We start from the raw sequence: 27898 nt of genomic DNA, 5'->3' as shown, positions 1-27898 counted from the left end.
TACCAAGGTCCGGGCCCTGTTACAGAAGGAAAAGAAAGAAAGAGCAATGATTGCGTAGGAAATGTGTGATTTAGGGGCTGGAGAAACAGCTCAGTGGTTTAAGAGCACTTACTGCTCCTCCAGGGAATCCCAAGCTTAGTTCTCAGTGACCCACATGGCAGTTCTCAAGCCTCTGTATGTCTAGGTCCAGAGGGTCTGACACCCTCTTCTGGCCCCACAAAACACCAGGCGCATGTGGTGTGCATGTGGTGTACACACATACATTCACATAAAACATTCATCCATATAAAGCACTGTGGTGATATTTTAATTGTGCTGAAATGTGATTTTATTTGTATGTTAATAAATAAAGTTTGCCTGGAGTTCAGAGGTCACATAGCGAGGTCACATAGCCAGAAACAGGAATCAGGCAGTGGTAGCACATGTCCTTAATCCGATCACATGGCAGGCAGAGTCTCTGTGTGGTCAAGGACACAGCCAAGCGTGGTGACACAAGCCTTTAATCCCAGTACCAACCATAGAGACCTGGAGGTCTGTATAGACAGGCAGGAAGTCATGTGGCTGGGGTTAGAGCCAATGAGAAGGCAGAATAGAAAAGCAATAAAAACTCAATTCAGACACGAAGAAGGTCACACAACAGCTTGGTGGTAAGCTAAAGAGTAGTCAGTGGCTCTTCGCTATTTCTCTGATCTCTTCGGCTATTACCCCTGTATTTGGCTCTGTGTTTCTTATTTACTAAGACTGTTTAGACTTTCATCTACAAAGCACAATAAACTTTTTTTAATTAAGAAAATATATGATTTATATCACTGGCCCTGTCCACATAGTAACAGAATGGTAGTGAGTGGACTTTACACAAAAGATTTTGTTAAGTACCATTACTTATGAATTTGTTCCCACGGATTAGAATAAATGAATCATTCATTAGGGCAAGCAAGTTCTAGGCAGGCCAAATGACTCGATGGTGAAAGTACTTGCTCCAGTTCTTCGTAGTGGCACACATCTTTAATCTTCTAGCAGTTGGGAACCTGAGGCAGGTGGATCTCTGTGAGTCCAGCCTGGTTTGCATTGTGAGTTCCACGAACACTAGAGCTACATAGTGAGACCCTATGTCTCAAACAACAACAAAAAACAAAGACAAAGAACTTACTACACACCCCATGTTGATGTGAGTTCAGTCCCTGACACCCACAGAAAAGTGGAGGGAGAGAAAGTGTCTCCTTATGGTTGATTTCCCCCTGTGAGCTCAGCATACATATCATGCACACACAATAATAAAACATTTTAAAACAATTAAGTTCTTTATTGCTTGACAACCCTATCATTAAAATAGAATAGAACAAAACATTAGATTACTGTACCATATTGTTATACAGCTGTTCCAGGATTGTATCATATTTGGAACAATTAGTGGTCTTGGTTTCCTGACATTTTAAAATATACCCTCCTGGTACTATTTGAAATCCTGTAGTTGTGTTACTGAGAAACAAATGTGATAAGTTAAAAAAAAAATTCTAAAATGTGTCAGGCATAGATAAGGAATAAGTCATGCATTATATATATATATATATATATATATATATATATATATATATATATACATATACCAAAAGATTAGCATTCATAAGACACACATGAAATATCAAGATGTTAAACATGCATGAGATATAGGGAATACTCAATATTCATTGTCTTAGTTACTTTTCTTTTGCTGTGAAGAGACATCATGACCAAGGCAATTTATAAAAGAAACGTTTATTGGGATTGATTTTTCCAGAGGGTTTGAGTTCATGGTCATCATGGGAGCAGGCAGGCAGGCATGGCACTAGAATGGTAGCTTAGAGCTTACATCTGATCCACAAGTAGGAGGCAGAGGCAACTGTAACTGAGAACAGCTTGGGCTTTTGAAATGTCAAAGCCCAGGGGTGGTGGTGGCACACGTCTTTGATCTCAGAACTTGGGAGGCAGGGGCAGGCAGAGCTCTGTGAGTTCAAGGCCAGTGTGGTCTACAAAGTGAGGGCCAGAAGAGCCAGAGCTGTTAGAAAAATCCTATCTCCATGAAAACAAAAACCAAAACAAACCAACCAAACAAAAACACAACCTCAGCGTCTACCCAATGACCCACCTCTCCAAGGCCACACTTCCTCATCCTTTCCAAACACTTCCTCCAACTGCAGAACAAGCACAGGAATATGGCTGCATGAACATGGGAGCCAGAGGAGGAAATGCCAAGGCCTTGACGTCTATTGTGCCCTAAGGGGACGTCACCAGCTTGAGCACTGCAGAGACCTCCCTCTCCATCCCACACACATGGACCACTCCCAACCATGCATCCATGCTGCTACAGACCTAACGGTCGTGACCGGGCTCGTTTTCTCTGTCAACTAAAGACTTCCAAGGCAGGAAAAATTTGCCAGTGAACGGCGGAAAAGCTCAACAATTTCAGACAGCAGCAGACAGAACCAACAATAAAGGCATTTATTAGGGCGAGGGAAAAAGAAGCGCTTGCCACTGGCACACGCAGGAGCAGATCTTGTGCGCACACCGGGAAGGCGATGAAGCCAGTCTCTCTCCGGGAGTTGCGTTTATTCCCCTTCCACCCCACCGGCCGCCCCCACTTTAGAGCCGGCATTTAGACCATCAAGATCATCAGACGGCTGACCGGCCCAACTGCTGGTAAGGCCTGATGGGGCGTCCTGATCGCTCCCCCAGTCGGTCCGGAGGGGGCCTGCTGGAGTAATGGAAAAGGGCAGCAGGCTCGTCTGAGGCCTGGAGCTTTTTCGTTAAGGAAGTCATGTGGGTTGGAAGTTCTCCTTAACGTAGCCATGGGCCAGGGGGAACTCCTAAGTGACGTGCATTTGTACCTGAAGCGGGCAGAGCACCCACCTCTCACAGGCCTAAATGTCACGGGCACGTCTGCCATTTAACCTCCACCATAGAGGGGAGATGCAAACCGCGGAATAGTGAGGACACTGGCACAGCCCCAGGACGGGAGGCCCCGCGAACGAGGGATCCGGTCCGCAGCCGACTGAGCTGCGTGCCGCACAAATCCCGGACATCGGGACCTTACAGTAAACAAAACAGTGCCGCAGCTCTCCCGAGGGTCAGGTGGGCGGCCCTGAAAAGGGCCTTTAGAGAGAAAAAGAAAAAGGAGCCGAGCAGCTCAGCCGCCGAAGCCGTAGAGCGTGCGGCCCTGGCGCTTGAGCGCGTAGACCACGTCCATGGCGGTGACGGTCTTGCGCTTGGCGTGCTCCGTGTAGGTGACGGCGTCGCGGATCACGTTCTCCAGGAACACCTTCAGCACCCCGCGGGTCTCCTCGTAGATGAGGCCGGAGATGCGCTTGACGCCGCCACGCCGGGCCAGGCGGCGGATGGCGGGCTTGGTGATGCCCTGGATGTTGTCGCGCAGGACCTTGCGGTGGCGCTTGGCGCCGCCCTTGCCCAGGCCCTTCCCGCCTTTGCCGCGGCCAGACATGGCTACAAAGGGAGAGGAATCCCAGTGATGCCATCTCCGACACAGCAGTTCGCTCTTATAGGGAACGTGCGGACCGGAGTGAGAACAGGAAGCGCAGTGGCGGGAACTGCTTGTGGCTAGGGGGAGGGGCCCTCAGCGCAATTTAAAAGCTGAGGACTGTAAATGGAAATTCCGTCTAATGTCCTCATCTCCCCACACTTAACGTTTTCCTTTAGTACTGTTTGACGTGTCGAACAACGGAAGAGTCAGGTGAGCACTCGTAGCGTGCGAGAATTTTTAAAGAGCTTTTTACCATTTTCGTTTAATGTGATCCCTACCGTGTCCTTATGAAACAAAATGTATTATAGAAAATACAAAGGGAAACATTGTAGCACTTACATTCATATTCTTTCCACTATTTGGGCATAACCATGCCTTTTAACTTTAAAGATATAAATTTAAGGACCGAATAATTTAATGCCAGAAATGTATGTATGCGTGTATGTATGTAGACTACACAGCAGGGCGGTGGTGGCGCACGCCTGTGATCCCGGACCTCCGAGCAGAACTGGCCAGTTTGGTCTCAGCCCCGGCTACAGAGAGAAACCGGATCTGCAGGCGCGGTGGCCGGCACTCCAGAGGCAGAGGCAGAAGGATGTCTTTAGTTCCAGGACAGCCAGGGCTACACACTGAAACCTGCTCGAAAAACAAAAAAACCCGAACTCCAGTTTGTGAATTTGAAAATGAAAGTGGCCATCTGAGTGACTACCACGAGATTGTCAACACTTAATAACCCCAGTTATAGATGTCAATTTTCTTGAGTAATGGCTAATGCTAAAATGCAAATGGGACGCTCTCAGGGAAACTACATAGCCTTAGCCTTATTTTTAAACGTTGGTCCATATACGCCACATCACTCTCTCTACTCTGGACATAAATCGCAAAGGTTGGGTTAGGGGTACTCTAGTTCTAAAGATAATGTGTCTCTCGCACAAAATGCCACTGTTTCGTGCAAAAGTGTCCAGCGCTTTTAAAAGAGACTGTGGATGGCTCTGAAAAGAGCCTTTGGTCTGTTTTTTAAGTGGCTTTGGTCAAATGCCTCATTTTCCCTTGGCCTTGTGGTGGCTCTCGGTCTTCTTGGGCAGCAGCACCGCCTGGATGTTGGGCAGGACGCCGCCCTGCGCGATGGTCACGCGGCCCAGCAGCTTGTTGAGCTCCTCGTCGTTGCGGATGGCCAGCTGCAGGTGGCGCGGGATGATGCGCGTCTTCTTGTTGTCGCGGGCCGCGTTGCCAGCCAGCTCCAGGATCTCGGCCGTCAGGTACTCCAGCACGGCCGCCAGGTAGACCGGGGCGCCGGCGCCCACCCGCTCCGAGTAGTTGCCCTTGCGGAGGAGCCGGTGCACGCGGCCCACGGGGAACTGCAGGCCGGCGCGGGACGAGCGGGTCTTGGCCTTGGCGCGAGCCTTGCCGCCCTGCTTGCCGCGTCCAGACATGGTGAACACACAGTAGCCGTTACCAACTGGGTGCATGAGAACCGCAAGAGCTTGGGCCTTATAGTCTTCTCTGGGCGCGAAAAAGAACCCCTGTGATTGGCTGTTTTTTCCTTTCGTTTAGGCCAATGAGAAGCGTTTGTGCCGACCTGCACACTTCGATTGGGCAAGACTCCGGATGACATCATCAAAATAGCACTCAATCAGAAGTGTTCTTTTCTCAGCCTCATTTGAATAACGCCCTTATAAAAAGGGAAGTTACGGGCCAACTCGGTGCTACAGTTCCTGCAGTTGCTGTCTCAAGATGCCTGAGCCCGCGAAGTCCGCCCCCGCCCCGAAGAAGGGCTCCAAGAAGGCCGTGACCAAGGCCCAGAAGAAGGACGGCAAGAAGCGCAAGCGCAGCCGCAAGGAGAGCTACTCGGTGTACGTGTACAAGGTGCTGAAGCAGGTGCACCCCGACACGGGCATCTCGTCCAAGGCCATGGGCATCATGAACTCGTTCGTCAACGACATCTTCGAGCGCATCGCGGGCGAGGCGTCGCGCCTGGCGCACTACAACAAGCGCTCGACCATCACGTCCCGGGAGATCCAGACGGCCGTGCGCCTGCTGCTGCCCGGGGAGCTGGCCAAGCACGCCGTGTCCGAGGGCACCAAGGCCGTCACCAAGTACACCAGCTCCAAGTGAGCGCGGACCTCACCGTAACCCAAAGGCTCTTTTCAGAGCCACCCACGGTTTCAGCGGGAAAAGCTGTTAACACACGGCGTCTCTTCCTGTAGTCGGTTTGGAACCTGGACGTATTGTAAACTTTTTTTAGTCTTCAGTAGGGCTCCTGTGAACCCTTGCCCAGGTTTTTCCGGTACTAGTGTCTCCAAGGGTCCTGCCGCGACGCTCACCCTCATCTACCTCTCCAAGAAGTGGAGGAAAACGAGGACTGCGTTGCAGGCAGCAGGTAAGTCCCTGGTCTTACGTTTCGTTACTGGACCAAACTGAACTTGTTGGCAAACCAAAACCAAAGAGTGGGCGGCGGTAAGAACTGCGGTCATCTTCCCTAAAGGGGGGGAATCCTGTTGGCAGTGAAATCCTTTGCTGGGAGAGGCGGCACCAACACTGACACGCAGGCGCTAAGTAAATACTGACTTGAAGGGTCAGTCAGTACTCCTGCCCGGGGAGGGCCTTTGAGATTCGAGCCTTGTCTACAGCGATTTACTATCCGTGTATCCGGTTTAGTTTGTTCTAGGACTCGACCAGGGAATATTGTAAGCGAGTGGCCCCCTGGGTTGATGACTGTATTTCCAGGATAAGAGATCGGGAAAGAGATTCATCGAGATGCGTTTTCACTTGTTACCTATCAAGACGCAGGTGTAAGAACTGAAGAAAAGGAAGCTTCAGCCCAGGTTGGCTTAGGAATGGGAAGAGACTAGTCTTGAGCTCTAGCTTTATTGCCCACTGGGTAATCCTCAGTAGAAATTAAAGCACATCTTTTAATGTTTTTGTTATCACCTAAGCCGCCCCTATTTCCTAGACCATTTGCTATATAGTTAAAATTGCTTTCAATATCTACTTTCACCTAGTAAGTCTTGTATAATATTGGAGGGACCAGCCTTAATCTTACACATCCCATGGGCTCAGGAGAGAAACTACAAACGGTGAGGACTGTTTTCGGGAAAATAGAATCTCAGCACACCGAGTCTTTAGTCCATTCACTTTTAATTCCTCCTTCAATCTCTAGCTTTACAGTTATATACCCAAACAATCACAATCCTCCCATCCAGCCAGGTCACCAGGCCTGATTCCTGCAAGGTCATAAAGGCAGGTAAGAGTTTCCCCAGGCAGGAATTGTCAGGCTTTCTTTTATGACCTGAAAATGGAGTGGTTAAGGGAGGAGGTCAGCTGAGAGCTGATATCAGTTAGTATATCAAAAAGGGAATTTATGTGCTCAATCTATATTCCTAGGAGTGGTTAGGTAAGAAGTTAGGGGTCTATGAAGTTAGTAAGGCTGTAAGAAAGGAGAGTCCCAGCTAAACTGTGTAAAGCTATTACTTAAGGTCCACCTGACCTAGGCAGTGTCTCCTTGTGGAATTTACCTTGAATCAGAAGACTTATTATGTGGTGGTTTGGACTGTTATTTCTGTTAGTCCTTGAAAGTGGCTAAGGGAGATATCTGATTCCAGTGCTGAAAGGGAGAAACGGATGGGCTGGGGGAAGGAAGCCTTTCCTGAGGCTGTTCTCCAAATACCTTGAATGTGTATGTCCAGAGAGTGATCAGTCCACACTGTTAGCAATTCTAGGGAAAAATCAATTGGGAAAACTATGAAGGCACACATGATCTTCATAGCAGAAGACAGCTGGTATATAACAAACCAAATAACACTAAAAACTCCTTGGGATTTAGCTTCTTCTGAAGGAATTCCTTGATCCATTCAGGTAGTAGTGACTTTGCCATAACCAGCTGAGTTCTTATAATATTTTCCTGTGGCCCACAGCAAATAAGCTTGGTAGGATAGAAATGAAGATCATGAGTAAGCCTCTCTGACCATTATTCTCAGTCATTGCTGGTGGCCTGTAAATTGACAAAACTTTGAAAGAAAATTTAGTAATATCTGTTGGAGTTAGGCATGTATGTATCCTTCATACCCTGAAATTCTATCTCTTAGAAATGTACAGTTTTTGAAGCCGGGCGGTGGTGGTGCACGCCTTTAATCCCAGCACTCTGGAGGCAGAGGCAGGTGGATCTTTGTGAGTTCGAGGCCAGCCTGGTCTCCAAAAAGAGTTCCAGGAAAGGCACAAAGCTACACAGAGAAACCCTGTCTTGAAAAACCAAAAAAAAAAAAGTACAGTTTTTGAAAATATGTAGCGGGGTAGTGGTCGTGCACACCTTTAATCCCAGCAATGGGGAGGCAGAAGCAGGTGAGTCTCTGATTTGAGGCCAGCCTGGTCTACAGAGTGGTTCAGGATACTGGTTACTATTCCATTACATGTCAACCCAAAACTTGATGACATAAAACCAGCATGTATCATAATCCCAGATTAGTTTGTATCATAACCCTGGATTCTGAGGTCAGTGATTAGGACAGAACACAACTGGAATCTGTGAGATTTGCAGACTCAGCTGGAACGTGGCTTGAGTTCACAGCACACCTGTCCACACGTACCTGACAACCGCTGTTGACAGTGGACTGGGACTCTCAGACAGACAACCCACCACTATGGTGACCTCCTACAGAGAGTCAGAGCCACTGTGTGATAGCTCAAGTTGGGGAAAATGAGTCCACCAGGACATCCAGTGTGAAGCTGTGAACCTTCATTTCAGAATAAAAGAAAACGTCATAATAGGTCCTACACTGCTTTTGAGAGGATGCTTCAGGAGAAGGGCACAGGCGAGCAAGGATTTCCCTGCCGGACAGGATCCCCAGAAAACCTGACAAAACGTTCACCAGAGCTGGAGGGCCTCTGGATCCTCCTGTGGCAGAACTGTGTTGGCACTTCAGGACTTTAGCCTCTGACCTTGCAAAGTCAATGTTATGCTCCTGAGAGGCAAAACACCCGTGTATTGTCAACACGTGCCTCGAGGGGGCAGTAGAGCTCCACTGAAAATGTCTCCCAGTATTAACCAATCCCCCCAAATCCTGCCCAACACACACTTTCACAAGCAGCGCCTGTTCTCAGTCCTCAGAAATGTGAGTTTACATGTCCAAGCAGGCCCACGGTCAGAAACAATACTGCAGGAAGTCTCTTCAATTGCCAGGACCCATGCTCTGGTGTGGGTGAGGAAGGGCAGATTCCTGGTGTCTCCTTATTCCTGGGAAAGAATACATGTGTGCCTATTTTTCCCCCTCTGTTTTAGAAAGAATGGTCACGTTATGTATCCTAGGACTGGAAAACAGGATCTGAGTAGTGATAAATGTCTAAGGAGAAGGCAATCCACCTTGAAAGATGCGCTCTCCTCCCAGACTCTGTGGTTTTTTGCCTAGTATACCTGAGGCCATGCATTTAATGAAGGGCCTCTGAACTGGCCCTTCCTCTTCCTGGTCAGAGAGGATCACTGTGTGCTCTCAGCAGGAGTCAGGCTGGTCCTGGAGACCGCAGGAGAACAAGCTCTGCTGGTCCCAGAGCCTCTGCCGAGGTCCCAGACGCCAGATCCACCGGTTTTGATCACCAATCCCGCATCACCAAGGATATTCATTGATTTGGAAAATGGATTGAACTAGGGTGTTCCCATCTGGCTGGTTATGTCCAAGGAAGGCTACAGAGCTTTTCCCATGTGAGTCTGAAACCCACCCGCCTTTTTTTTCCCCTAAGGACCTTTTCCTTTGTGCCCAGCAGGGATTAACAGTTGCCTTGAAGGAAATCGAAGAAGGAGCCTAACTGATCTCAGTTAGAGCAAAGCTGTTCAATACTGAGGAACATGCTGGAAAGTTGGACTTCAGCCGAAGCTCTATTAACCAACTGACCTCCCTGAGTCCCTGCTTTAACTGAAGGCCGCATGCTTCGTGGTGGCCCCCCAGGACTAGTGTCAATTCAGAACAGTATCCAATAACCCCTAGAAAATAGGGTTGCTTCTTTGCCCGCTATATACAGTTACCCTAGTGCAGGGATACGGGTCCCTCCAAGGAAGGATGGAAGAAGGCCAACTGTAAAACCTTCCTTAGATATTTTAGAAAGAGCCCATCGGGGGACCTGGCCTTTTCTTCATCCAGGGAATTCTGGGCCTGCAAACTTCGGAGAACCAGAGTTTATTTCTGTAAAGACAGAGTGCCAAGGTTTGGCTAGTCCCCTTAGAATATTAAAAACTCAGGCAAACCAATAATGGTGGGTAGGTTTTCCTCACAGTGGAAACCTAAGAGGACTGTGTTTGAAAACCATGCACAGACGACTGTCTGTGGAGAAACGTGAAGACGGAGCTACTATGTCCAGAGCTTGGGAGCTGCAGACAAGCTGAATCGGAAGGGAGGCCAGTCCGAGCTACCAGGGCTTGTTACAAAATAAGTAGAGAAAAAAAAAAAACTCAAAATGACACTCTTACTTATCGATTGGGTATGTAATTATACTTCAAAATTGCTAAGGGGAACACAAACACATATTAACCACTACTGGTTGCTATAGGGTTCAAACCCACAGAGGCATCTGCCGAACAGATCCACAATGCGCTGTAGTGGAAGATAGCTCTCTATTAGAATCCGTACACCTGTGCGAATCGTTTATTTTGTAGACTGTCTTGGAATAGGATGATCATGACTGCGAAGTTTCTCTCCCTGCTTTAAGGAATTACTCTTCATGATCACCTCTAACATTCTAGAGAAATCTTTATTCTTTTCCTTGATTTGCAAAGGAAAGCGTGACATGATCTAAATCACATTAACAGATGGGATACCTTGAGTTCAGTTTCTTGGGTGAGGAATCTTCAATTAAGACTCTTCCAAATTTGCAAAGGAAATGTCGTAGGGGCGGGGCATGGAGCCTCCTGCTCCACGGGCCTGGGGTTACAGGAGTATACCACCACACACTATGTTCACCAGGGTTGACCTCAGAGTCACAGATTCCCCCTGCCTTTGACGCTTTAAAGTTGGCACAAGAGTACACCCGCAGGCCCTGATCAAACCCAGGGCTTGAGCAAGCCAGGCAAGGAGTTGGTTAGGTGGTCTAAAATTTGAAGTTTTTCTGTCTCCGGGTGCTGTGATTACAGATGTGCCACTATAAACAGGTTGTCTTTTGTCTGTCTGTCTGTCTGTTTTTATGATGCATCTGCTTTATGTTGAGGACAAGTAGCTTTCATCTTAAATATCTGGATATTCAAATTTGGAAGAGTCTTAATTGAAGACTCCTCACCCAAGAAGCTGAACTCAAGGTATCCCATCTGTTAATGTGATTTAGATCATGTCACGCCAATATCAGGTCAGTGTTAAAGAGGGTGGGAGCATTTTACATGTGACGTGACTATACTGTAGGTCTGGAAGGCAGAGGCGGAAACGGATAAAATCAGGGCGTTTCCCTCACGTTTCACTAACTGAAGGACACATAATAAAGCCAGAGTTTCAGGAAAGGAAGTTTATAACATACTGCATTATCTAAGACCATAGCTTGTGGAGCGTTATGGTTTAGTCGGTTAAAGTACCTTTCTGGTAATGGAGGACCCTGGGTTTGGGTACTGGCAAGGCATTTTCCTTTCTCTGCAGGTTTTAGGTTCCACTTTAGGAAAATTCTTGTCACTGGAGGCTACTTGAGATTTGTGCCTAATGAAACAGCTTGACCTTCGGTCTCCATGACTGAGTCACTTAGAAGCCAGAATGGTTGGGGCCGGAGCTCCTCGGGAGTGCCTCCGGCGTTTAGTGCAGGGGGTGGAGGTGAATGTATTCAGTTCACAAGAAATTGTCAGCATTCATGCCAGAGACCTCCCACCTAGAACTGAACTATAACTTTGAAGTTTAATGGCTGCTCTCTATGACTCCTAAGAAATGTACAATGCTAACATTTTTGCTTTGAATATGATCCAAAAAGAAAGGAAGAGAAAAATAAGATTGAACGCTGTAATAGCTGTCTCTTCTGAACTCTAGGATATCACCAGATGTCTTGAAAAGCAGAAGAACATCACGGCTATTTCAGAGAAAGGAGAATGATAAGTGATGAAACCCAGAACCAGCCAGCCAACCGAAAATAAAACAAACTAACAAGAGATAGAAGGCAAGAGAGCCCTAAAAAGTCTCAGGTTGTTTCACAGATAAAAAATTAAAAGGGTAGGGAAAAAATGGGTGAACTTTGTAATAAAATTTTAAAAATCTTATTTAGTGAATGTGTGTGTGCATGTGTTTGAGTGTATGTGTGCCAAAGTGCATTACAGCACATGTGTAGGGTCAGAGGACAATTGGACTGCTGTTTTCCATTTGATACCAGAACGTGTCTTTAAAGTACTACAAATGCCTCCTCACACTCACCCGCAGGTTTGCTGCTCTAGCTGCCAGGCAGATGGGAACGCAGGCCCGAACATTTTTAAACTTAAGTTTCTCTTCTTTCTTTTGACAGGGTTTCACTATGTAGTCCCGGTGGCCTGGAACTCACTATGTGGACCAGGCTGCATCAGAACTCAGGACGATCCTGCTGCACCCTCCCATTGCTCGGATTAAAGTGTGTACCAGTTTCTTATTGGATGTGTGAGACAGTGTCACCATGGCTGAGACTGACTGATCCGCAGATCCTTGTGTATTCCCAACCTGCCCACAACTGGGAGGCAAGGTCATGGGTGTGTATCACCACTCTAGGCAAGACTTAGATCATTGAACAGCCACCTGGTGCCCACACTTCTTTCCCTATTCATTGTGAACAGAGAACTGACCTGTTTTAATGCGCTGGGCTGTGATGTTCTACAATCACAACAGAAAACTAGTGAGTGTTTTGTTCACTGAAACAAACACACAGAATGCAAAGACGGAAATGCTATGGCCAACAGCTGGTTGCATAGGGTAGGTTGCTAAGGGCTGTACAGGGTGGGCTGAGTACTTCTAGGGTCTCCAACCATCCAAACACCTTCTGTCCCTGTTCCTCTGCTTCTCTGAGGGGCAGCAACACTTCCTCTTACTACTCGGAAGCTGATCATTTTAGTTTATATTAATGTGAATACAGGTTTTCTGTGTGCCATAAACACTATATAACTCAGTACAGTACACATGCAATTGTGGATCTCAGCCTCATTCCTAACACATAAGGCAACAGCAGCTCCCAGTGCGCCGAAGGCTCATTTTCTAGCACACGTCTGAGCACTAGGCACGCAGCACTAGGGGAAATTGATTCCTTATCCTCCCAGACTTCCTGGTACAGAGGGAGGGACACCACAGATGGAGTTTCTCTTTTTGTCCTGGAACCCTCTCTGTAGACCAGACTGGCCTTGAACTCACAGAGATCTGCCAGCCTCTGGGATTAAAGGTTTGTGCCACCCCCCACCCAGCATGGCTTGTCTTTTCAGAGAGAAACTCATTCATGGAAGAAAAAGGAGAATTTAAATTAGGCTCATCCTCATATAGAAATTATAAAGTAATTCACACCCCTGCCTCCTCACCCTAACCAGCCTGTCTTTACCATCTGATTAGTCAGAGACAAAACCAATATGAAATAAACACATGCATATGGACATATGACAAACAACTCACAAAACCTACAGTTAGCAAGTTGGAGTCGATGGTGTATTTTCAGCTCAGAAACGAGCAGCTCAAGAGCTAGCAAGAGCTGAAAACCTTTCAATTCGAACTGAAAGACAGCAAGACAATGTCTCAGCCCGAAAGCTGTTAGTGTTGGAAGGCATGCCCTCTACTGTGTGTGTTGGGGGTGCGTGGGGTGCTGCTTCTGTTCTATTGGCCCTCCAATCACTTGGATGACGCCCACTTCCATCCATGAGGACCATCTTCTTTCCCCTGGGTAAAGGCTAAACTCATGTAAGGAGGGATGAAAGAGTTGCACGGGGAAACCTATGGCAATGTTTGACCAACTGTGTGGATATCTAGCTCATCGCCCTGTCAAGAAGCTATGTAACATTAACCTACCACAGTTTGCTGAAAGAGAAAAGATTTAAAAATAAGACAGTTGGAGAAGTGGCTCAGTGGTCAAGAATGCTTACTGCTGCTCTTGGACCCACACTTAATTCCCAGAACCCACATGGTAACACACAGCTGCTTGTCAGTCCAGTTTCAGGGGACCAGACACCTTCTTTTGTCTTGAGGGACGCAAGCATATACAGACAAATAAATAAAGAGATATTTTAAAGAAGAAAATCCAGTGATGGCTTATATCAGCATTTGGAAGATTGAACTGGAGTTCAAGGCTACACAGCAAAACCCTGCTTCCCCACTCCCTAAAGTGGGGGGGGGGGGGGGGGGCTAGAGGGAGGAGGAAGAGAAATACTTAACTAACACGAAGCAAGTAAGAAAGCAATGTAATTTTGTTCATGTTTTAAATGGTTTTGCACCTGAGATACATTCACATGGTTCAACAGCAGAGTGGAGCGTTTGCCCCTTCTTTTATCGCCTCAGTTTTCCTTTCCACTCTTCTCGTTTGTTTTGGTTGGGGGAGGCTTGCTTGGTTTTGTTTTGTTTTAAGACAGGGTCTTGCTATATACCCCAGGCTGGTCTCTAACTCTCCTCCCAGGTGCTGGAATTAGAGGTATGCATCACCACGCTTGACTCACCCCCACCCTCAGTACAGGGCATTGTGTGCACGGCCTCAGGAATGCTAGGCAAGAACACACAGAGGATAATCTCTCTGCCAGCTGAGCTGCATCCTAAACCGAGAAGAAACTTAGAGGAAGAGAAATCTCTTGTCTTGTCATAGTAGTTCCAGGGCAGGACTCAAGAATTCCTTACTTGGGGCCGGGCGGTGGTGGCGCACGCCTTTAATCCCAGCACTCAGGAGGCAGAGCCAGGCGGATCTCTGTGAGTTCGAGGCCAGCCTGGACTACCAAGTGAGTTCCAGGAAAGGCGCAAAGCTACACAGAGAAACCCTGTCTCGAAAAACCAAAAAAAAAAAAAAAAAAAAAAGAATTCCTTACTTGGAATAGGTTCCTACTGACCCACAGCCCACAGTGAGGGTTGTCAACAAGTAGAAAAAAGCGATTTCAATTCGAGTGTATTCATTTGGAGTCTGAGTTTGGTTGGGAAGCAGAAGTCCTCTGAAGATGGTCACCCTGTTAAAAGATGACCACACCTTTTGTATTTGCTTTTCGGTTTGCTTTTTGAGACAGGCCTTCACGTAGCTCAGGCGGCCTTGAACTTCTAATTATCAGCCTCCTCCTCCTCTGTACTGGGATTACAGGCATGCACCACCGTGCTGGGTTCTATGTGGTACTGGGGATACAGCTTCTTGACTGTTAAGCAAGTCTTCTACCAACTGAGCTCTTGTAATCCAGGCTGTCCTTAAACTCACAGCCCTCATCCTATCCCAGCATCTCAAAAGCTGGCATTACAGGCCTGAGCCACCATGCCTGGCTTGTAACATCATCTCATTTGAGCTCCCAGACTCCAAATTACTAGCCCTTCTTCCAAAACCTATATCAGGTACTTGTAGCATTAATCTTAAAAGTTCTTATTAATGAAAATAAAACCCAGCCAGGTATTGGGGTGAACGCTGGAAGATCAGAGAAGCAGAACAAGTCACAGCCACCTCAGGTTGCCAGTTCCTCATCTGATTCTGTTTCCTCATATTGGAAGCCTCTGAGTCCTCATCCAAATGGATCTCAGCTGAACTGCTGCTCAAAAGCCTAAAAGCCTAACCAACCTAGTTCCTGGTCCTCATGCCTTATATACCTTTCTGCTTTCTGCCATTAAATCCTGGGATTAAAGGTGTGAGTCACCATGCCTGGCTATTTCCAGTGTGGCCTTGAACTCACAGAGATCCAGGCAGATCTCTGCCTCTGGAATGCTAGGATTAAAGGTGTGAGTGCCACCATTTTCTGGCTTCTATGTCTGTCTAGTGGCTGTTCTGTTCTCTGACGCCAGATAAATTTATTAGGGCGCACAATATTTTGGGGAACAAAATATCACCACAGGTACCCCCTGCTGGGAAGTCCCCTAACATCTCCCCAATTGGCTGAAAATACAATCCTTGGAATATCATGGAAGATGTTCCCCTTCCTCGCCTCCGGCTGCCATTCTAACTTTGTCTACCCCTTCCCAAAGCCTAACTGCTTTGCTGGAAACTTCCTACCCTGTTTTCAAAAGCCTACCTAGCCGAGGTTTTCTGAGGCTGCTGCACGTGAAACTTTCCATACCATCCAGTGCCTTCACTCACTCAGCAGATGTCTTGAATACTTTCTAGGTAACTGCAGTGAATGCATCATGCTAAGTGTCTGATGCCTATCACCACAGGGATGGATGTGTCTTCTGGTGCCGAAGCACAGTGCCTGGTCCTGGCTCAGGCCTATCGGCTAATCCTTCTTCCCGAGGAAATTTATCCTCAGAGACTCGTTTGCTTTTGTTGCTATGAGAAAACACCATGACCCAAAGTGACTAGGGGGAAGAAAGGATTTGTTCTCATCTTATGGGTTACAGTCCGTGACTGAGGGAAGTCAGATCTGGAATTCAAGGTAGGGACCTGCAGGCAGGAACTAAAGCAAAGACCACAGAGCAGTTCTGTTTTCTGACTTGCTTCAGTTCCTCCTTCTCAGCCAGCTTTCTTACACAGCCTAGGGCCGCCTGCGAAGGCGGCACTGCCCACAGTGAGCTTGCCCCTCCTACAGCAATCATAAATCATGACAATGCCCCACAGGCCAATCTGATGAAGGCAATTCCTCGATCCATCCAGGTTTCCTTTTTCATGTGATTGCAGTTTGTGTCAAGTTGGTAAAAACGAACCAGTAATCGGTTGCAGCCCATTTTCTCAGCCCACTGTCAAACTGTGTCCCCACTGTGTGAATACACATGACCGTAATTGACAGCTTGATTTCAGTTCCATCATGCATTTCTTCATGGATGTAGTTACCTTTCTTCTCTGAATGGTTTTACTTCCTACAGGACTCCGACCTTTTTGTTTGTTTTTAATGTCTAAGGGTGTTTTGCCTGAGTGTATGTCTAGTGTCCTTTATTCATCAAAAGCATTGGGACTATACCTATCATATGTCAGGCTCAGCACCAAGGATCCAACAATTAAAAGATGAGAATGACCCAAAGCTTCACTTCAAGGAATAAATTATTACCTTCAGTGATACGAAGATGACGGCAAAGGTAAGGGGGAGGGTGATGGAGCTTACCGGGACCTCAGGATTTGGAACTGTTAGGGAGGAGAGCATTCTAGAACACGAAGAACCAACCTACCGATGTCCAGGTCCAGCGGAAATGAAGGAAAGTCAAAGTGCCGAGAACGAGGCCTGTGAAGCACAGATAGGTAGTAAATCAGGCAGGAAATTCCAGCTAAAGAATGACTGGGAAAACTCAAGAGAGCAGGCTGAGCGGTTGCTAGGAAACCTAAGGACCAGTGATCAACCAGCACAAAAGTGGTGGTGACGGCACAGGATAAGACAACGGTGAGTAAGTTGAATTACAAAGCAGTCAAGGAAGATTTTAAGAGCCAAATGCAAAATCCGTGGTTTCTGCTGGCCCGTACGGGGATCGAACCCGCGACCTTGGCGTTATTAGCACCACGCTCTAACCAACTGAGCTAACCGGCCAGAACGTGACACGCCTTCTTCCTTCTTCCTTATAAAAGAACTTAAACAGCATCTTTTTTTTTTTTTTCTTGGCGTTTAGGTTTCAAAATAGATAATCGTACTGATTTATTTTGTTCTAGATTTGGCCTCAAGGAGCGCTGTGTCATCCAAAGAAACGTTTTGGGATTCTTTGTTTTTATTTTCCCTTAAATCAGATGAACCGAGCCCGCTAACGGGCTTTCTTCCCTGTGCTCCGCCCACGGCGTCTAGAGATGCTGCTCACACCCGCAACCACACACCCGCAGTTGCGGCTTTGACGAGCGGTGGATGAGAGGAGATTTCCTCTGGCTTCAGCAAAGGTCAACGGAGGTCTTTCCTTCAATCCAGATTTTCTATGCAACCATTTTAAGAGAAAGTTCTTCTTTAGTTATGACTGGTATTTCTGATTTTTTAAATTTCCAAGCTAATTTCCAGGGTTGCTGAGCTTTACTAATGTGTGAGATCGTATTCAAATAATACATAACTACGCCTCTTTTCAGCTCTGGCTCCGTGGCTTAGCTGGTTAAAGCGCCTGTCTAGTAAACAGGAGATCCTGGGTTCAAATCCCAGCGGGGCCTTTTTGCTTTGGTTAATTATTAACCCGACCTGGTATTCTTCCCAATTGAATTGCAGTGTTTTTCTTCAGATCCTATGGGATGGAATACATACAACCTTTTAAACTTTGCTGAGAAACTCAGCGACTGCTTGCATTGGAAGGTGGAGGCGGGAAATGGAGTAATTCGGGAAAAGCTTTCGAGTAATTCCTGAGGACAGGTCAGAACTTTGGTTTTGAGATCACGAGATTTGAAATACATAGTCAGTCTAGACTAGCTGAGGTTTGCTCTTTGTCACTACACACTGTTTGAGAAGAAGTTATGATAATTTATGAACTTTAAACACATTGGGAACGCCGCACGCCGCAGTTCTAGCATTTGGGACGAGGAAGCGAAAGGATCAGGAGTTCAAGACCAGCTTCTGACACATAGCAAGGTCCTGCGTTTTTCAAAAGGTGGTTAGTAACAAAACCTAAGTATTTAACAACTGACAACTGATTATAGGTAATTGGGAAAAAAAATCATTTTGAGCTTCATGTCTTTAAGCCTTTTCAGGCAGGTTTTACATAGAATAACTCAAAGACATCAAACTCTGAAAAATTAAGACATCTGTGTTTTATTTTCTATTTCTTTTCCTACTTTTTATATTCTAAGATGTATTTTCAGATTATGTTAGCCTCTCTAAACGCCCAATCTCCCTTCCTTAATAAGGTTCACAGAATTCTACAAGCAGAACATTAAATTTCATGAAGCTTCCTCTCCTGCCTGCCTCTAATGACCTAATGACTGGGTAGCTCTTTTTTTGGGGGGGGGGGGGCACGGAGCTGAACATGAAAGATTATGCAGTGTGCCAGAAGACTGACAGTGTAAAGGACCACTTAGGTTGGGGACATACTTCAGTGACAGAAAGCTTGCCTGGCTTCCACAAGGCCCTGTGTTAGATTGTCACTACTACAAAATTAAAGTAACTAAAATAAAGGTGTGAATAACCACACTACAGAAAATGGCTTCCAAACACGAGTACTCTCCAGACTAGCTGCAGTCCACTGTCCTTGGGGTCTGCTGTAGTGCTTTATGTCTAACACAGAGCGAGGCCCAGTCCACAGTTCACATAAGTCGCTCAGAGTCTTAGAAGTGTCCATCAAACACAGGTAGTTAAGTTTTAGGCTGCCTGGGCCCACACCTTAGTCATGATCTCACACACACACACACACACACACACACACACACACACACAAATCTCCTCCATCTTGACACTTCCAGCTCTGACATTCCACTGTGAGGTGTCCGCAGGTTCCCAGAGGCTCAAATATTAGATGTTTGGTTCCCAGTAGGTGGACTGTTAAGGAAAGAGTAGGAGGGGTGGCCCTATTAGGGGAGGTATGTCACTGGAGGTAGGCTTGGATGTCTCAAATGCCCAAGGCAGGCCCAGTCTCTCCCCCCACCCCCACCCCCATCCCCACCCCCACCCCCGCCTGTGGATCTGGATGTAAGCTCTTATCTACTGCTCCAGCACCATGCCTGCCTACTGCCATGCCTCCACTGTGATGATCATGGACTAACCCTCTGAAAATGTAAGCAAGCTCCCAATTAAATGCTTTCTTCTACAAGCTGCCTTGGTCATGGTGTCTCTTCATAGCAACAGAACAGTAATAAAGACATTCCCCAAACAACAATCCTCTCTAAAGTTGCGTTAGATCCAACTCCACACACCTATTAGCTCCCTTCAGATCATTACAGTCCTGCTGATTTCCCCAGCACCACCGGTGAAGTATTTGTTCCCGCTGATCTTATTGATCCCTATTTGAGCCCCTGAGGAGCTCTGCTTTGCCTTAGAACCACCTCTGCTTGTTTCCCTGTTTTCAAGACTGGGAGTCTAAGCCAGACATGTGATGGGTGCTCACTTGTAACCCCCGGTGCTAAGGAGGATTATTTATTCTAAATTCTTAGCCAGTCTGGGCTATGTGGTGAGACTGTGTCAAAAATCAAATAATACATTTCCAAGTCTTCACTTTTTTCTTTCTGTAACACAAGCTGGCCTGGAGCTCACTATGTAGCCCAGGGTAACTTTGAACTTCTGACAGTTTCCCTGCCACAGCCTCTAGAGTGCTGGAATTACAGGCGTGTGCCACCATGAATGCTTTACATCAGCTTCGAAGGTAACTCCCTGCCTCTCTTCCTCTCTGTGTCTTTCCATCTGTCTGTCCTTCCCTTACTTCCTTCTTCCTTTCTTTCCTCTACTTCTCTTTGGAGACAGGGTCTCATTCTGTAGCCTAGGCTGGCCTGGAACTCACAGCACCCTTCCTGTCTCGGTCTGCCGAGGGCTGGGATTCCAGATGGACACCACTGCTGTGGGATTCTGATCCAAGAGGCAGAACACAGAGGCTTCTTCAGGAAAACAGCTTTCATGTGCATGCACAGGTGAACTATTATTTTTAACGAAATCTGATAGTGAATACAGAAAAAACAGTGCTTTTTATCTGCTTTTTGTTTCTTTGTCTCCCAAATATGGTAAATTATTGGTTGGCTTAAAACCTTAAACTAGGAGTCTAAAAAGGAAGGCAGGGCTGCTTGGAGCAGGTAGCAAGACCTCACATAAGCATTTTGGCAGAGACTAAACCACATGGCAGCCTCCTCGTCCTTCCTTCAAGGTTTCTGAAAAGACTTACTAAGTGAGGAGGGGGTGTAAGAAAGGTGTGGTCAAGGACACTGCCCAACCTGTGCAGCTATTTATCGAATTCTTCCCAGGTACCTGCCCTGAGAAGAATTCTCCCAGAGTCCAGGGGAAGATGCTACAAGCAGCTGGGATCTATTCCAAGGGATATGGAATGAATCTATGTACACTGAGCTCTTTTAATCCATTCACTTTATTCTTCTAAGTCAATTCCATTTACACAGCTTCTTTTCTGGTCTCATACTTAGCTCCTCTCCTTTCTTCTGCTGTTCTCTCATTGTTCTATCTTAGTTCTCCCCCAGTCTCTGAAGTTTCCAGTTTACATACACATGCAATCAGCAATGCTCTGGCCAAAGCAAGGTCACAAGGCTTGAATTCTTTCAGGGTCATAGAGAGAGGTGATAAGATCCACACAAAGAGCCGTAAATGTCAGATTTTATTTACAACCCAAAAGGGGAATGACTACTGGAGGTAGGGAATTAAGGATTTAAGGTTAGTGAGGTTATCTTCTCTTATCTGTAGGTGAGATGAGATCAGGATGATGCTCATCTATCTGCTGTCTATCCTGGGATGTTTGAAAGTATCTCAGATGAAATACTTTTGTCCAGAGAATGGCCCTGGCCAGATGTTCACTAATAAAGAATAAACACGGCTGGGGAATGTTATCCAAAATGCCCCAATTGTATACGGTTAGAAGTTCTTGGGTAAATCAAATGGGAAAGCTACAATAGCACACAAAAAATTCACTGCAGGAGAATACTTCACATCTCTGTGGCTTGCAGCTGCTATTTCTGTTTTTCTTTTCTCTGGGTCTTAGAGGCCCCAATCACACCACCACATCTGGGTTCTCGGGGTGCTCCCTGAAGCAAAATGTAATTGACTCCTTCTTTTGCTTTATTTTATAATCCAGCCCAACAATCTCCGGATTTGTTGAATGACTTGTCCCATTTACATTTGATGAAATTATTCATGTGATCTTTGTATCATTTCTTGTCTACTGGTCTTTCCTGCTCTTTGTTCCTTATTGAATTTTATTTGTTCTTCTGTTCCTTCTGCCTTCTTTTGAATAAATGTTTATTTTTCATTTTAACCTAAGTGTTTCCTTTGCATCCACTTTTGTAAAGACTTATTTTGCTTTTAATTGTGCGTATAGGATGGGTGGGTGGTATATGCATGAATATGAGCATGAGTATCTGTGGGGGTCAGAAGAGGGCATTGGATCCCCAAAGCTGGAGTTATAAGAGTTGCAAGCTCCTGGACATTGGTTCCAGGAACTGAAATCAGGTCCTCTGCAAGGACAGTGTGTGGTCTTAACCACTGAGCCATTTCTCCAGGCCCTGGATCTACTTTAAAAATAAAGCAAAAAACCAAGAAGTTAATAGGTTTTTGCTATGGAATAATCCTTCTGTAGACTGTGTGAATGTATGTTGCTAAGATTGGTTTAATAAATAAGCTGACTGGCCAATAGCTGAGCAGGATAAAAGTAGGCAGGAAAGCCAAACTGAGAATGATGGGATGAGGAAGGGCAGAGTCAGAGGAAACACCAGCCAGATGGAGAATGAGTCGGACACACAAAATAAGATAGAGGTAAAAGCCACAACCTCAGGGCAGCATATAGATTAATAGAGATGGGTTAAGTTGTAAGAGCTAGTTAGTACCAAGCCTGAGCATTTATAATTCATATTAAGTCTCTGAGTGATTTTTTGAGAGCAGCTGCAGGACAGGAAAACTCCACCTACAGATTTTCTGCTCTCCGCACCACCCCCCATAAGTTTCTCTGACTAAGAAATAAGCCAGATCAAGCCAACTTGAAATAGTCTAACAGCAAGTTTATTGAGAACAAAGCAACTTCTGGACGGGTTCACTGGTCTCAGAGAACATACCTGGAGAAGTCACGAACCCAAGCCCCAGCAGGAAAGTTTTATAGATTGTAGGCAAGGTGTGAAAGTTTTATAGGTTGTAGGTGAAGGATAATGATGTGTCCGCCACAAGCTGGCTTTGTACCCAAGTATAGTCAAAAGCTGAGCGCTTAGGTGGGGACCTGGGTGGCTGGCAGCTTCAGGGGAGGAAGCTGCAAAAGTCACCAAGAATGTGGAACTGGGATTTTTGGTGCCTTTCCTTGGTTCGGAGACTCTCTAAGTGGTGGGTTTGGAGAGGGAGAAGAATGGGGGTGCCTCCTCACTTTCAGATTAAAAGATATCATCCCCTCTTTAGATGTCTGTTCTTTATTATCCAGTCCATAAATTCCCCCCCCACCCTTATCCATTCTTTCCGTGTCCTGCTTCACACTCTTGGTTCCTCCTGTTTGAGTCATTTGCTAGTGACACATTCCTTCTCTGACAAATCTGCAACCAGCAAACTTTTCTCTTTCAAGACTCAGCTCTAGCATTGCTTGTCCCTGGGACACCAGAGTATTTCCCAGTTTTCTGACTACCATGGGCAAGCGGCTCTGAACAGTCCACACGTTAATGGACACATTTGGTGAAGGCATTTCTGCCAGTGACAGTTCATCACACACCCTCCATATCATTTCTCTTTGTCAATGGAAAAAAATTTAAGGAGATTCACAAGATTAAAACAGAAAGTTTTCGGGGTGGTGGTGGTGCATGCCTTTAATCCCAGCACTTGAGAGGCAGAGGCAGGTGGGTCTCTGTGAATTTGAGGCCAGCCTGGTCTACAAAGAGAGTTCTAAGACAACCAGGGCTGTTATACAGAGAAACCCTGTCTCAAAAAACCAACAACAACAACAACAAAACAAAACAACAAAAAAATCAAGTTTTTCTGCGAAGAAAAGAAAAATTCAAATTTTCCTAATGAAGATATCAAGAAACAATTCTGTAATCAAAGGTAGCAAGAGACCCACTATATGGCTTTTGTGGAGTACTAGTTGCCAATTCCAGAAAGGTTCCTTGTTTGAAACTGGGCAGAAATAGTTGAGGTTTGCTTTTGAGTTTCTATTATTGTTATGGTCCTGGACTTGAACATTCACTCAAACGTTTAAGCTCCATCAGGGGCCCAGCGGTACAAAATGATGCCTCGGGCACTGAAAGTGGAATCCAGCCAAGAGGCCCCCTCTGTACTTATGCAATCCTGTTTGTGCCAACGAACCCAGGAGATTCAGGACCCCACACACCCAACAACCTCCACCCGACCCTTGCAATGGATATAACTCTGGCTTTCCTGGAATCACAGACCTGAATCAAATCTCCCTTCCCACCCTCCCCATCTGCCCTGCCTGTCCCTTTCATCCTTCCCCATCTGTTTTGTTGTTGTTGGTGGTGGTGGTGGTGGTTTGGTTTGGTTTTTAAACAGTCTCACCCCAAGCAGACCTCAAATTCACTCAGTCAGTCCTCCTGCCTCAGCCTCCCAAGTGTTGAGATCATAGTTTTCACTGCCACTGCTGGCGACTCTACCTTTATTCTGGTGACCATCTCCAGTCCTGCTTCCAGTCAGCCAGGAAAGCCTCTGGCCCTGAATGCGAGGATGTGTCTGGCAGAGCCTCTGCAGACCCAGGCGACCCAAGCCATCCTGACCCGCGTGGAAAAGGGCAGACCATTTCTGCAACCAGCTTAAAATGTGTGCTCTTTGCAGGACTTCTAAGAAACAAGAAGTGAAGAGGATTGGCACCTTGCTGAGTGCTTATCACTAAGGCATGAGCCTTAGCAGCTGTTTCCACTTTGCTACCCCACACGCTGGAAAGTGGACTTTACTGTTCTCTCCCAGTATGGAACACAATTCACATTGCTGCCCTAAGAAAACACAGGGATGGCAGAGACAGGGTCCCAGGATGCAGAGCTTTGTTAGGCATTTTCTGCCAAAATTACCTCCCCCTGCCCACAAAAGATCTGAGAAAAGGCTGGTGATCCTGACAAAGTAAATTCTTTCGTACCTTTTAAAGATAGCTTAATTTATCTTTTTAGAGGTTGAATCACACCAGATCTTAGATTCAAGATATTCTGGCAAAATGGAGTGTGATGGCACATGCCTCTAGCCGGACTCTTTTCTCTGTCCTGCCCCAGTCCCGCAGTCACTTTTAAAATCATTACTCAGAGGCTTAATATTAATTACAAACTGTTTGTTCTATGCCAGAGGCTTATTGCTAGCCAGCCCCTACATCCCAAATTAACCCATTTCTATTCATCTATGTTTTGTCATGTGGCCGTGGCATTACCGGTCTGCTGACATCTTGTTCCTTGGGCGGCTGGATGGCGTCTGCCCAATTCTGCCTTTCTTCTCCCTGTATCTCTCTTGGATTTCACACCTGGCTATAACCTGTCTTGCTATAGGCCAGAGCACCTTCTTCATTAATCAGTGGTAGCAATACATATTCACAGCATACAGAAAGACCATCCCACAGCACATGCCTTTCATTCTAGCACTGAGGGGGCAAGAGGCAGGTGGATCTCTGTGAGTTTGAAGCCAGCCTGGTCTACAGGACAGCCAGAGCTACATAACAAAGTAGACCTTGTCTCAAAAAGAAAAAAGAAAAAGAAAAAAGGATTCCGGTGAAATAAAGGTATAAAAAGCAGCAAAAACAAGTTGGTGGGGGTTTAGCTGCTGTTGTTTTTCTCTTTTGAGACAAGATAGCAGTAGTCCTAGCTGGCCTAGAACTCTCCATGTAGACCAGGCTAGGCTCAAACTCAGAGATTCTGCCTCTGCCTCCGACAACATACTGGAATTAAAGTCGAGGGCTATCACACCAGGCACCCAAGGGTTTACATTTTAAAATCTATTATACATTCCGCAACCATCATTAAACACTACAGTCTTGGATGGCCTGGAATAGCTGGGCTTGTGACTCACCCTTGTAAAATCAGTGCTTGGAGGCAGAGGCAAGAGAATCACACAAATTCCAGGCCAGCCTGACCTACGGAATGAGATTCTGTCTCCTTCTCCCTAGAGTCTGGCATGTACTGGACAGTCTATAGCTGCTCTACTCCATAACACCCTTTCTGTGTACCTGGCCAGCCTGACCACAAGTCACAGGACACTGTGTCTTGATGTTTGTTGCTCCTGGAGATGGGCCCCTTCAGTGGCCTCTCTCCTACCACTGGACATCACACTTGCAGTTTTGTATTTCTCTGAAAAACCTCTGTGCTTTGCCTAGTTTTCTCTTGGTGCACTTAGATTTCTTGGGAGAATTCCCTAAGTGAAAGTCCTGTGCCCTCACAGGAAGCATGTATTTTCCTTTGTTCCTCTATGTTTGTCAGTGTGATAACCTAAATGATCCATCTCCTGAAAGGTGGGTTGATCAGGACAAAGCAGCATCTGTTGTCAATGCATGATGAATCCAGGATGCTCTGCTCTGTGCTATGCACTCCTGAGACATATTAAGTGCACTTATTGAACATAATTCTAAACCCCAGTGCATTCTCTGAGGCTTGCAGAGACGTGGAGCTGGTACACAAGTTATGATTCACACATGTGCACTTCTGACACACATTCTTCAAGTCTTTATCTTTGCAATTCCTATAACATGTTGAAATAAATAACAGGAAGCCAAGGGTGATGGCACACACCTGTAATCCTGACACTGAGGACCCTGAGGCACAAGTAAGAGATCAACCAGGGCAGGATCTCACTAATCCCTGGCTGGCCTGTTGACCTAAAACTCACTATACAAACTAGACTGGCCTCAAACTCATAGAGATCTGCCTGCCTCTGCCTCCTGAGTGCTGGGATTAAAGCCCTAAGCCATTATGCCCAGCAAGACCCCATCTTAAAAGAAAATAAAAGAAAGAAAAAAGGAAAGAAAGAAGAAAATAATGACAGGAAAGAACAAATCTGGACAAGAGTCATAGTTATTTATTTTTAGCTATTAAGTAATATATTTAGTGGTTTTCTATAAACTCACAAAGTGAGTTTATAGGTAACTGCCTGTTGTGGAATATTATTTTGAGATAGTTTATAATTTCTTACACTGTGAAACATTTCTTTAATGATGCAAAGATGTGTTGTGTTCTTTTATGTTGTATGTGTTTAACTCTGTGAAGCTGTGTTACTTTGCCTGCCTAAAACACCTGATTGGTCTAGTAAAGAGTTGAATGGCCAATAGCAAGGCAGGAAAAAGGATAGGCAGGGCTGACAGTCAGAGGGGATAAATAGGAAGAAAATCTGGGAAGAGAAGAGTGAGGAGCAAGAAAGAGGAGGAGAGGAAGACTCCAGGGGCCAGACACCCAGCTACACAGCCAGCCACAGAGAAAGAAGAAAGGTACACAGAAATAGAGAAAGATAAAAGCTCAGAGGCAAAAGGTAGATGGGATAATTTAAGTTAAGGAAAGCTGGCTAGGAACAAGCCCCACTAAGGCCAGGAATTCACAAGAAATAATAAGCCTCTGTGTATAATTATTTGGGAACTGGGTTGTGGGCCCCCCAAAGAGTACAGAGCAAAGAGTAAAAGAAATGACCAACTACTACTGCCGTTGTTACTTATAATCATTCCTGACTTGTAGTTGCAGTAGCTAAGGAGTGATCACGCATGGATAACTACCTTGCCCAAGGCCATACGGACTGCAGAATCTGGAACCAGTGTTTTCACCAACTCATGTAAATCAGACGTTCTGGGTTCCTGGAGAAGGAAGCGTCTAGATGGGACACAGGCAGTCAGAGGGTGAAAATGAATGAGGAGACTAGAAAGATGGGGAGACAGGCAGGGAAAGCCAGAATTCAGAGACTCGAAGAAGCAAGCCAAGTCTAGCGTCAAAGCCTGTAATACCAAATACTCAGGAGGCTGAGGCAGGAGAATTTTAAATCCAAGGCTACCCAGAGGGCTGGGGAAGTAGCATAATGGTAAGTGCTCGCCTACCGTTCAGGATACCCTAGGCAAAAATATGGGGAACAGAGTAACAAAAGCAAGGTCGTGTAAACGTTGTGCTCCCTTGAAGGAAATGGGGAAAGCCTATTTCAAGACAAAAGACATTTCAAAATACTTAGGCTATATAGTTATTGTGTGTTAATACTACCTCTGGTTTATCACAGGAGTTGCTTCCCAAAAATGTTACTCACAGACGGACTGAAAGAGTATTTGAGTCAGGTGGTGGTGGCGCATATCTTTAATTCCAGCACTCTGGAAGCAGAAGCAGTGGATCTTTGAGTTAGAGGCCAGTCTGGTCTGCAAAGAGAGTTCCAGGACACCCAGAGCTACACGGAGAAACCCTGTCTTGAAAAACACAAGAAAAGAAAGAAAGGAAGGAGGGGGGGTTGGGAATGTGGCAAATGCAAGATCCTAAGTGATTTGGTTTTGCGGAGTTTGAAACAAACGCAGTATGTGCTACTGAAGGAGGCTGTGTCCTGACGGAAACAAGCTTGCACTTAGCAACAGTAAAATATTCTACACCTGGGACTGGAGCAATTGCTCAGCCACAAAGAGCATCCAGGTGCAGTTCCCAACATCCACATGGTGTCTCAAAACCATCCAAAGCTCCAGTTCCAGGGGATCCAACACCCTCTTCTGACCTACGTTGGCTCTGCATACATATGGTGAATCTCTATACTCATACACATAAAATAAATACATCCAATAAAAATTAATTTTTAAAAATACGTTTTACAATCATTTCAGTTTC

At 46.0% G+C, this 27898-nt stretch overlaps 3 protein-coding genes and 2 non-coding genes across 5 annotated transcripts in view; 2 read left to right on the top strand and 3 right to left on the bottom strand.

The window, feature by feature from the left end:
- LOC128103270 (uncharacterized) overlaps window positions 1-3508 on the bottom strand; it is a 74495-nt gene extending 70987 nt beyond the window's left edge. Inside the window, exon 1 of the mRNA XM_052727491.1 lies at window positions 3186-3508. Within this exon, the coding sequence (XP_052583451.1) occupies window positions 3186-3475 (290 nt within the window). The 5' untranslated portion in view covers window positions 3476-3508. The remainder of the gene's footprint in view (window positions 1-3185) is intronic.
- A 1015-nt stretch (window positions 3509-4523) lies between these two features.
- Window positions 4524-5110, bottom strand: LOC128103260 (histone H2A type 1-B-like). The gene has a single exon (XM_052727481.1). The coding sequence runs from the start codon at window positions 4981-4983 to the stop codon at window positions 4555-4557; it is 429 nt and encodes a 142-aa protein (XP_052583441.1). The 5' UTR covers window positions 4984-5110; the 3' UTR covers window positions 4524-4554.
- A 113-nt stretch (window positions 5111-5223) lies between these two features.
- On the top strand, window positions 5224-5649 carry LOC128103266 (histone H2B type 1-C/E/F/G/I). The gene has a single exon (XM_052727486.1). The coding sequence runs from the start codon at window positions 5249-5251 to the stop codon at window positions 5627-5629; it is 381 nt and encodes a 126-aa protein (XP_052583446.1). The 5' UTR covers window positions 5224-5248; the 3' UTR covers window positions 5630-5649.
- Window positions 5650-17013: 11364 nt separating this feature from the next.
- On the bottom strand, window positions 17014-17087 carry Trnai-aau (transfer RNA isoleucine (anticodon AAU)). Its single transcript has one exon. It is a non-coding gene; the product is annotated as a tRNA-Ile (tRNA).
- A 522-nt stretch (window positions 17088-17609) lies between these two features.
- Window positions 17610-17683, top strand: Trnat-agu (transfer RNA threonine (anticodon AGU)). Its single transcript has one exon. It is a non-coding gene; the product is annotated as a tRNA-Thr (tRNA).
- The last annotated feature ends 10215 nt before the right edge of the window (window positions 17684-27898 follow it).

The sequence above is a fragment of the Peromyscus californicus genome, unplaced genomic scaffold (genome assembly GCF_007827085.1).
Source record: "Peromyscus californicus insignis strain IS unplaced genomic scaffold, ASM782708v3 Scaffold_8__1_contigs__length_139910024, whole genome shotgun sequence".
In the NCBI taxonomy this organism is placed as follows: Eukaryota; Metazoa; Chordata; class Mammalia; order Rodentia; family Cricetidae; genus Peromyscus; species Peromyscus californicus.
The sequence above is the reverse complement of the archived record's forward strand: the minus strand, read 5'-3'. Positions and strand labels throughout refer to the sequence as shown.

Excerpts from the sequence above, each read along its gene's own strand:
- LOC128103260 (XM_052727481.1), bottom strand. The coding sequence starts at position 4,983 with ATGCACCCAGTTGGTAACGGCTACTGTGTGTTCACCATGTCTGGACGC.
- LOC128103266 (XM_052727486.1), top strand. The coding sequence starts at position 5,249 with ATGCCTGAGCCCGCGAAGTCCGCCCCCGCCCCGAAGAAGGGCTCCAAG.